Source organism: Octopus bimaculoides, chromosome 5 (assembly GCF_001194135.2).
Source record: "Octopus bimaculoides isolate UCB-OBI-ISO-001 chromosome 5, ASM119413v2, whole genome shotgun sequence".
In the NCBI taxonomy this organism is placed as follows: domain Eukaryota; kingdom Metazoa; phylum Mollusca; class Cephalopoda; order Octopoda; family Octopodidae; genus Octopus; species Octopus bimaculoides.
The window spans coordinates 75,795,258-75,806,875 of NC_068985.1; the positions used below are offsets into that span (position 1 = coordinate 75,795,258).

General features: G+C 37.0%; 1 protein-coding gene across 10 annotated transcripts in view; it reads left to right on the plus strand.

Moving 5' to 3' along the window:
* The window catches only part of LOC106873989 (leucine-rich repeat-containing G-protein coupled receptor 4), a 115,567-nt gene that overhangs the window by 87,655 nt on the left and 16,294 nt on the right, over positions 1-11,618 (plus strand). For 9 of the 10 annotated variants that reach the window (XM_052967790.1, XM_052967787.1, XM_052967791.1 and 6 more), the window contains one exon: positions 10,804-10,884. In XM_052967790.1, the coding sequence (XP_052823750.1) occupies positions 10,804-10,884 (81 nt within the window). Of the gene's footprint in view, positions 1-6,916; positions 7,049-10,803; positions 10,885-11,618 lie in introns of those variants that run through there. The other variant, XM_052967793.1, reaches the window with a different exon arrangement.

The window sequence follows — 11,618 nt, forward strand, 5'->3', positions numbered from 1 at the left end:
TGGTTCCGGGTTCATTCCCACTGCGTGGCACCTTGGGCAAGTGTCTTCTACTATTGCCTCAGGCTGACCAAAGCCTTGTGAGTGGATTTGGTGGACGGAAACTGAAAGAAGCCCGTCGTATATATGTATATATATATATATGTATGTGCATATATATGTTTGTCCCCTCAGCATCGCTTGACAACCGATGGTGGTGTGTATATGTCCCCGTAACTTAGCAGTTCGGCAAAAGAGACCAATAGAATAAGTACTAGGCTTCCAAAGAATAAGTCCTGGAGTCGATTTGCTCGACTAAAGGTGATGCTCCAGCATGGCTGCAGTCAAATGACTGAAACAAGTAAAGAGAGAGAGTATGTATAATGAGGCAAAAAGATAAAAACGGGTTTTGTAAAGCACATTTAAAATTGTCTAAATGTTATGTTATTCACTGAAGTGTTCAACTAAAAAATTGAAAATTAAATAGGCCATGTGTATTTGTATGTGCGTCTTTAATCTTTTAAATTTTGCTTGTTTCAGTTGTTTGACTACTACTATGCTGGAATACCACCTTTAACGCTTAGTCAAACAAATTGATCCTAGTACTTCTTTTTTAAGCCTGATACTTATTCTATCAGTTGCTTTTGCTGATGTGCTCAAACCACTGTTACGGGGTCATAAACAAACCAACATTGGTTGTCAAGTGATGGTGTGGGTCAAGCAAACACTAAGGCACACATTGGTATAAACAGACACAGATATACACATACAAAGGTTTATATATACATATTATATCTGCCTATATTTGTCCATACATATTTATTCTGTCTATCTATCCATTTATCTATCTGTCTATCTATCTGTTTATCTACCTGTCTGTCTATGACAGACTTCTTTGTTTCCACTTACAAGGTTTTGATTAGCCTGGGGCTCTTGCCTTAGGTGCCACATGTTAGGATTGAACTCAAGACCACATAGTTGGGAAGCAATTTTTTTAACAAAACAGCCAAGCCAAAACCATGCCTGTACATATACATATCATCATCATCTAACATCTGTTTTCCATGCTGGCATCTCAACATCACTTTTATGTCTTTCTTTTCAATACTTGAATGGGTTGGACAACATAGCATCACACTACTTTTTGCATGTCTTTGTGCCTCCTTTGTGAGGTTCAACAGAGTGAGATTTGCTTTCACCACTTTTGCCCTTAACTTCCACAGTTTTCCTTTCCAATAGGTTCCTTTCATATGGATCTCTAGGCACTTGTTCATCCAACTATCATCATCCATATACATGTTCACTAATACAGTAGTTTTTGTTGTACACTACATCTAATTCCTCTTATACCCAGTTTATTTGTTAGCTCCTTAGTACCATATAGTTCATGCACATTTGCATTACACAGTCAGTACCTACATCTCACTACCATAGAGAGTCGCTGTTTACACAGGGACATCATACAGTGTACCCCTCACTTAAAGAGAGAATCTTTTTGTTGTCAACAGAGGTAATAGTTTCCAAAACGTCCCCTCTCCTACCTCTTGTCTTATTCTGGCTGCAATTCTTTCAAAACATTCTTCTATGCTTCTTATCATATTACCTAGGTAACAGAAGCCATCAACTACTTCTATGAAGTCTTCTAAGCATTAGATACAGTCTATTTTACTGGCGCTATGTCTGCTAACTACTTCTGTGCATCTGACACACACAAAGTTTTTCAATAACAGCCTCCCTATCATCCTAGTGCATCTCTTGTGCTCCCAAAGATCACTTCAAGTGCATGGTTAGGAACTCCTACCCATTTCTTTTCTATATATTGAGTATGGCCAATTCTCTAATGTCAACAAAGTCCTGTCTTCATATGTACTTATTAAAATTTTAGCCTTTGCTAATATTCTCTAAAGTTTCTTGATTCTGAGTTTTGTTTCCATGTCTGGAATTTCTTCTCTAAATCTTCCACAAGTTCCACTGTGAGTGTTAGGTCATCAGCATATGAGTTCCTATGGACAACAAGCCTTGATCTCCTTTTATAGTTTGCAAAAAATGTAAGAAGTAGTTGAGACCTGAACTTGATGAATACCTAGATGCATACTAAGCTCTCTCTCAATTCATTTCTAACTTTCACTTTTCTGACTCCATCTCTGTATCTGACTGGTACCACTTTCCAACCACCAGATTACAGCTCCTGATACCCTGTCAAAGGCTTCTAGATCAACAGTTGCTAAGTAGAGAAGAGGAGTCTTTGCTAAAATTCAAGTTCTCATGTAGTTGTCCCACTAGGAAGTTAACGTCAATAATACACAAACCAGGCATCAATCTGAACTTAATTTCAGTTAACAATTCTCTTCTTAATCATGTACTAAGACTCTTTTTTTTTTATTTCATAACATGGTCCATCAGTTTGATACCACTATAGTTGCTTCTTCTCAATACATCTTCCTTATTCTTGTTTCAGTTGATGATACTATGACACCTGCCTGTATTACTTGATTGAGTATGTGAGTGACTAGCTTCAGCCATTCTTTGACAGATATTCCTCAGCATCTTGGCCAATTATTGCTGATGGATCTGCTACTTTCCCCATCTTCTTATCTTTAATGACCATTTTGATACTGGTACCAATCTGTATTGGCATAAGGCTATTTTCAGAAAATGTTGATGGTATGGAAAGAGTAAAGGCTTGCATGCATGAGCAACTGCCTGACTCCAAATTTTAAAAAAAAACCTTGTCCAAGCCTGCACTTTTGAGAGATTTTTCAGGTGAAAATTCTCAAACCATCTATAACAGACAAGAAACATTGTTATGTATGAATGTTTGAGTGCATGCATATATACATGAGGAATGCCTAAACCTAGAATTGGTAGTATACCATAATACTGTCAGGTATCTGGTAATTCTAAAGGTGAATGAGCTCTATTTTGTACTCTAATATGTTCTTAATAGAATACACCTCAACTGATATATCTTGGTGAGAGCAGGTGTTTCTTATGTCTAAAGAATTTAAGTTCTCTTCTAATTTACTGGTTCCTTCATGTGTTGGCATTGATCACTAAGATCCTTATGTGAAAAAAGTGGCAACAGAGGAGGCCAGGAAGTGTTAATTGTGAGTGTACTTGTTATTGTTTTTTTTTTTCCACCAGTGATAGGCTGATGATAGTTGTTAGTTGTAATGGCTCTAAGTGTCAGATTCCTTTATTTTTGTCTCAATTCCAGCCATTTACCTGTCATCTTGATCTGATTTTTGTTACAGCAGTGAAGGCATGCATGTGATCTTTTCTGCTGGTTAATCCACTAAAAGAGATCTCTCTTTTGTTTCTGTCTAACCACATAACCTCATCATTGTAACTGATGTTTCATGGTGGTAAATTCTACACTTTGTCTAAAACTGCACTGTTAATCATGTAGCCTCCCATGTAATATATAAGATGGTGTAGAGCTTTTGTTGATGGAAGACAAATAAAATTGACCTAAGGATTTGAACTCAGAACTGTTAAGCACCTTTCCAAAGTTCTAATGATTCTGCCAGCCCAACCACCCTGTATAAGATAATCCTTCTCCTCCTTTTTACTATAGGCACAAAGCCTAAAATTTTTGAGGGAAGGACAATTCGATTACATCAGCCCCAGTACTTTACTGGTATTTCTTTTATTGACCCCTGAAAGGATGAAATACAAAGTCAACCGTGGCAGAATTTAAATTCAGTACATAACGATGAACGAAATGCTGCTAAGCATTTTGTTTAGTGTGCTAATGGTTCTGTTTGCTTGCTGTCTTAATAATAATAATAATGGATGCAAGAGCATGCTTTTCAGAAATTCTCGTTTCACTAACGGCAGCTACATCTAAATCAAGTGACCCGAGATCATTGAGCTAATAACCTTGCTTCCAAGCTGACCTCAGACCATTCACATTTACACACCCTAATCTCAGAGCAGTCATGCTAGAAAAAATATAGAGGTGGTCACTACCTTGATTTTCAAGAATCCTGGATATTCTGGACCTCTCTACTGATGAATGTTTTCTAAAAGCCTTTTGTCTATTGTTTTTTTAAAAATTCCAACACTAACTGAAAGTTTTTCATGAATTGTTTTGTAAATGTCTGAGGATGTTTTTATTAAAAAACTGTTGTTTGGGGTTTTGAAGATGAAATCCTGAAATTCCTTTTCCTCTTTTTTCAGTTTTGTTGTTATTTTGATTTTCAAAATCCATCAATTCACTGTTGTTTTTGTTCACAGTGAAATTAATGGATACATTTTGCATACAGTTGGAAATACTTTGTTGATTTTTGCAGTTTCATTATTGGTTGTTTCTGTGTTTTCATGTTGATGATCTTGCTGTTGTTAGATTTTGTGTATGTTTTTGCTGTGTTCTTGGAGTAGGGCTATGTACCTTTCTCCTCTTTCACCTGTCCCCTTTTGTGACTGTGATCCATGTTTCAGTCTGCTCTTCTTTCTCTAGGTCATTGTTGTTGGTTTAGGGAGCAGGATATTCAGAAGTTTGCTTTTCCAAAGGAACTGGGAGTAAACTCCTTCATTGTCTTGGTTTAAGTATGGGTGTAGAAGTCCTTATCACTTCCACTTGGTTTTGTGATGTTGCAGTAATGGGTGGTTTGTCTTTGTTTGAGAACAGAAAGCCTTTAAGTGAATCACAAATCCACATGTGTGACATTTTGGCTTTCTACCCTTCACTATCACTGACAGGTGGGTGCCATCCAGGAGGTCTATCAAGTTAGGAACTTTGTCAATATTTGGTTAGTTTATATGGTCAATTCAATAGAATGCAGTGGCTCTCATGGCTTTTGATCTTAACTGATTGGAAGTGTTACCATGTCATGGTATAAAAGATGAACTACAGCAAATATTCTGTTCAATACCACACATTTGCTTGTCATTTGCTTGACTTTAACCAGTCGTGCATGTCCCTTAATGGCTGACAATGTGTGCACTTCTGGTCACAAATAGAAGTAGTTGGAGAGCATCATAGCCATGTATTGAGAGGAATTCTTTGGGGTTTGAATAATTCACCTTTGGAAACATGAGTGTTTCATCCAACATCCTTACACAACCCTTATTCAGGGACCTTTTTAGCAGGATGGGCTACTCGACCAGAAGAAAATTTTAACAAGGCTCCACCTGCAAGGTCATGCATTGTTTGTCTTGATGTGAGATCGGCATGTTGTGGACATATGGTTGTGATGCATGTGCCTGGTGTACCCTTATCGGACAAGTAGTCATGATGGGTTTATTGGGCTTTGTATATTTGTACTCCAGTGTCATTTTGATGGCATGCACTGCTCTCTCACTCAATAATAATAATAATAATAATAATAATAATAATAATAATGATAATAATAATTTGTTATTGTTTGGACATGTGGCCAGCAATTTTGATGTAAGGGCAGTTAGTCGACACTATCAACTCCAGCCATAAATAATAATAATAATAATGATTATTGGTTGGCAGTATTATTAGAACATCTGACAAAAAAATCTGATCCTTTATGTTTTGAATTCAAATTCTGTTGAGGTCGACTTTGCTTTTCAGCTCCCTGGAGTCAATAAAATAAAGTATCAGTCAAGTACTGGATGGTGGTGTTTCATGTAATTGACTAACCACTCCCCACAAATATCAGGTCTTGTATCTGTGTCAGAAACAATTTGTTGAGTTGAGCACTGGTGGATTGTCAGAATAATTAGAGCATCGAACAAAATGCTTTGATTTCCTGCAGCTCTTAATATTATAATTTCAAATCCTGATAAGGTCAACTTTGTTTTCCATCCTTCCAAAATGAATAAAATAAATGCTAGTCAAGTACTGAGATTACTCGACACTAGTCATGTACTGAGACTACTTACCACTAAACTTCTGGCCTCATGTCTCTCTTCTTAGAATCATTTTCTTTTGCCTTCCATTCTGCATTCTTAGCGTCATCTTTTACCACTTTATTTTCTACTGAACACTTCTTTTCCCTGAACACCTGCTCATATCTGCCATTGATAGCCACCTAACACCTTTGTTACTCCCTATATCCACCCCTACATAGCTTTGATCACTATCACTGTGTATCCCTCTTTCTCTTTACCTCCCCATTTCACATCATCTCCCTATTTCTCATCTATGTACAGTTTCATTATACTTCTGTTCTCCACCTTCACCTTTTTTGTATTACTTACATATCACCTTCTCCTTGCTCTCCACCTATTTCTTTGACCTCCCAACCAATATTTACCATTGACTATACATCAACCCCTTTTTATCATTCACTGCATTCACCTCTATCTCCATCACTATCCACTTGTCGCTCTCTATTCACACTTTCGCAGACTTAATCATCCACCCTTCTGGTTTGTGGAGGTGTGTGGCTTAGTGGTTAGGGTGTTGGACTCCTGATTGTAAGATTGTGGTTTTGATTCTTGAACCTGGTAACACATGTTCTTGAGCAAAACAAATCATTTTATACATTATTTACATTTGAGGGATATTTGTCCTCATCTTGTTTGTTGTTAACACGTTTCAGCTGATATACCCTCCAGCCTTCTTCAGTTGTCTTGGGGAAATTTCGAAACTGGGTTCTCATACCTAAGGTATTTTTCGATGTTATTATTATTATTATTCAGGTTACTGTCTGGAATTGAACTCGGAATATTTGGGTTAGTAGCTTGCACTCTTAATATGTACTTAAGAGCGCGGGCTACTAACCCCAAGATTCCGAGTTCGATTCCAAGCAGTGACCTGAATAATAATAATAACAACAACATCGAAAAATACCTTAGGAATGAGAACTCAGGTTCGAAATTTCCCCAAACACCTGATGAAGGTTGGAGGGTATACTAGCTGAAACGTTGTATTAAGAACAAACAAGATGAGGACAAATATCCGTCAAATGTAAATAATGTACATAATTCCTCATCTCTTAAATATAGAACTGTACATCATTTTATGTTGCTCCAGTCCACTCAGCTGGCAAAAAGGAGTAATCATGCAATGGACCAGTGTCCTGTCCAATTGAGGATATATACACCAAGAAACTGAGAAACCAGCCTTTATGAGTTGGTATGACTTGAGAAGGTAACTTTACCTTTTACTGCTCTGATTCCTCTTCCTATTCTTTCTTATGCTCATCTTCTTTTACCTGGACATGTCAGCATCACCATCTTTTTCTCTTTTTCAAGCTGGAGTAGTCATGTATCTCTTCTTCAACAATAGACCTGTCTTAATTATGCTTAAATCTCTCATCTCTTGCAATAAAGCCACTTCCCCTCAATCCTGCACTCCAGCTCAGTTGAGAGGTCTTATTTTGCAAGTTACTTGGTGACCTTATAAGTGCTTGTGCTATGTGAAAAGGACCCATCATATTCTGTAAAGTGTTTAGTATTAGGAAGGCATCCAGCCATAGAAACCATGCCAAAGCAATCATTGGAGCTTGACATAGTCCTCTTGCTTGTCAGTTTCTCTAGAACCAGCCAATCCATGCCAGCATGGAAAGCAGACATTAATGATGATGATTGTAAGAGAGAGTCATTAGTCATGACATTTTTAGCTTTATGAGCATGTGAAATAAGTAAAATAACTGTTCAGCTTGAAGTGCAATAAACTGATGCTTGTTGATAACATGTGAACAGGGAGATTGAAAGAAAGAGAGAATGCTAGAAGAAGGAAGTTCTGGGGAAATGTATAATGTTTAACAACAGAATTTGACAGGTGTGAAACTGTACGAATAATGAGGAGAGAAGTGGTGGGTTCATTAGATGGTCTTATGCACAGGTAGTTCTTATTAGTTCAGAAGAGAAGAAGTAATAGTATTAGTAGTAGCAGCAGCAGCAGTAGTTGTTGTAGTGACGTAGTTTCATTGTTGTTTAGACATAAATCAGTCTGTATTAAGCAGGTCCATGATAAAAAAAATATCACTGCAGCAACAATTGTCCCACCTTATTATTGGATGTCTTAAAATAATAGGATAGTATTTGAAAGACAGTTAACTGCTAACTACCACTCTATCTAGTAAGTTGAGCTACATTGTGAGGGCTAGCTCATTGACCATTGGTAGTAAAGTATTAATGTAAAGTAAGAGGGTCTTACTGCAAACTCTGCTCACCAAGATTATTTTTTGATAGACCTCTCATCCATTTACATTACAGACTTATGAAGGAGCTTCTACATGGTCACGTAACTAGCTAGAAACAGCAGCCAAATGTTTCTCATCACACATTTGACGATGTTGTCTTAGATACACTATGCCTGAAGAAAAAACAGGATGGTCATAGTTTGAATACCTTTGATTATAGGAGTGCTTAATCAATGCTGACTTATCTAGGGCTTAACTGCTACTACTACCACTGCTACTACTGCTACTGCTGCTGCTGCTGCATCTTAATTGCACTTGTTTATTAATACCTTTAATACCTAGCAAATTATCCCATACAAATTAATGTTATGTTTCCTACAATACTTATTTGACTCATTCCCTTTAGTGGCTGCAAACGTCTTTGATATCAGTGTCCAAATTTATATGTAACAGCAGCAGAATATGCTTTTTAAAGTTTTCCTTTTGCATGTTGAGATCGTAAAACCAAAGTGTCACATAAAATAGGATCCTAAAATCACGTTGCCATGTATAAAGCATTGGTGTGGATATTGGTGTCACATAAAAAGCACTGGTGCTAGGATTGTGTAAAAACCACCTAGTACACTCTGTGAAGTGGTTGGTTTTGGGAAGGGCACCCAACCATAGAAACTAAGCCAAAACAGATTATGGAACCTGGTATAGCTCCTGGCCTTGACAGTTCCTGTCAAGCCACCCAACCCTTGCCAGCATGGAAAATACATTTTAAATGATGTTGATAATGATATTGAGAGAAACCCTTTGTTGTTAACTGGACATCTTAAACTCATTCCAAACATGTTACCTGAGCAGTTTATGAACTTTATTTTATGGCTGCTCTTTTATTTCATTCAGTATGAAAAAGTATATTTAATGTTTTAAATATATTTAGTTTTGCTATAGAATAGCTCCATTATTGTTCTACATGAACACTACTTTATATTTTGAGCCTATAAACTATTTAAATATTAACGATACGAGAAGAAACACAGTTTTCCAAACCGCTTTCCCCAGTTAATGTAATGTAGTGTGTGTGTGTGTCTGTGAGCGTGCGCGTGCATGCGTGTGTGTGTGTGTGTGCGTGCGCGTGCATGTGTGTGTGTGTGTGCGCGCGCATGCGTGTGTGTGCGTGCATGCGTGTGTGTGTGAGAGAGACAGAGAGAATTCACATCTCTCCAAGATTTGTTGATCTGGTTGCAGACATTGCAGTAATGGTCTCTGTCATTTGTGAATAGATTGGACCCATCTCTATGCTAGGTTGTTTTTTCCTTCAAGATGTTGACCCTAGCAAAACTTTGAACTAAAAAAAACTAAACAGCTGTGTCCTGCTAATCTTTCTTTTATAGAAGCAGTGAGAGAATCCCGTAATGTATATGTCTATATCTATATATATATGTAGTTATGTATACATAATACATGCCTGATTGATCAAGAAGTTTACTTCTCAGCCACATGGGTTCAGGTTCAGTCCCATTGCATGGCATCTTAGGCAAGTATCTTCTATCATAGTCCCAGACTGTCAAAAGCCTTGTGAATGAGTTTGGTAAATGGAGTCTGATAGAAGTCCATCATATGTATATGTAGTGTGTTTGTGTGAAGCTTGTATTTCCTTCATCCTCTCTGATTGTAAACAATGGTTTCATTAACAATGTTGTTTCCAATTCTCCATGTAAACATGTCTGGGTTCTTAGTAGTTCAATAGACTAGGAGATTACTACCCTATATGGAAACAAGTGGGTATTGGTGACAGGAAGGGCATCAGGCCATAAAGAGAACCTGCTGCAACATAATTTTGTCTGTCTTTGTAAGCATAGAAAAGTAGGCAAAATGATGATGATTATGGCGACCATGTGCAGTCATGGCTATAGACACAGGTATGGCCATAGATGTTGGTTTGTTTATGTTCCTGTAACTTAATGGTTTGGCAAAAGAGACTGATAGAATTAGTACTAGTGTCAATTTGATTAATTGAACCCTTCAAGACAGTGCCCTAGGATGGTCACAGTCAAATGATTGAAACAAGTAAACGATAAAAGATTTATAGAACTTTATTATTGTCCATTGTGATTTTACCTAATTTAAGATAATGGGGTTTGGCTGTTATTTCTAGTAAGTTGAGTGACTGCATTGAGGGTTTCCATTGTTAACTCAAATTAAACTTGGTTGTAGTTGTTTTGCCACTATTCAGCTCTGATCACATACATCTATGATGAACGGCATTCTAGTTGTGGCAATCCCATCATTTTGTATATCAGGAAGTATTTTGTCCAATATATCCTTTGTTTAAGGTATTAGGCTGTGATTTGAGGGAGATTTGGCTGCTATTTTCAGTAGGTTAAGCTACTATGTGAAAGGTGTCTTGTTGAACATCTTTGGACATACAGACATACATTGCTGATCACCTCTCCTCCATTTCCTTTATCTCTCTCTCTCTCTCTCTCTCAATTTCTTTTCATTCCATGAAAGAGATGGTTGGTCTAAGAGGCAGTGTAAGGTATATTACATTACTTCAATGAGGTGGTTAGTGTAAAAGGGAGTATGAAGTATGAGTCAAAGGAGAGCATGATATGCTGAGAAAGAAAGGTTGGCAGTCTTTTGGGTTCATATATAAATATACTTACATAAGCTTCATTATAATAAACATTTTCACAAGCTAGGCTGTTTGATTATCATGATGTATAAAATTGAAATTATTTATTCTTATTCTTTTTACTGGTTTCAGACATTGGACTATGGTCATGCTGGGGCATCACGTTCAAAAGTTGTAGCCAATCAAATCAACTCCAGTATTTATTTCAGTCAGGTAATTAGTTCAATAATTTATATTTATTGAATCAGAAAAGTACACTTTTCTTTTTTTACACCACTCCAGTTTTAAATTAACACTAACAAAGACAAACCCACACATGTTAAACAATGGCTTTCACTCACAATCAGAGTCAGAGTTGACTTAGTAGCATCTATCAAGATTTTGTCAATGGCTTTAGGTAGCTCTGTAGTCATGAGCAGACACAAACAGACTCAACTCTCCTAGGATTGACCTAGCAGAACAAGCAAGATGTAGCAGTTAGATGCAATGGTTCTCAGTCGTGGTCCATATGGCCCCTGAAGGTCCATATAAGATTTTGGGGTCCACACAAAAAAATAGCAAATAGATGTATGTATTGGTATGTATTGCAAGAAACAACTAGGTTTCTTTCTCTATCATTTTACATAGTTCAAATTACACAAGTGAATGTGTGTAAAACAAAATAAGAATTTTTAAAAAAGCATCTATAAAACTAGTTTTTGAACATCAAATGGGGGTCCACCAGAATAATATAGTAATCAATGGGAACCATAGATAAAATATGATTGAGAACTCTTGAGAAAAAAATGTACCAGCATAATGATGGTGCATTAGTTAGTATTCCCCTAAAGGATGAAAGGCAAAGGCAACTTCACCAAGATTTGAACTCCGTGTGCAGAGATCCAGAATAATATATGCAACTCATTCTATCTGATGCTCTGGCAATTTTGCCAATCAACTACCTCATA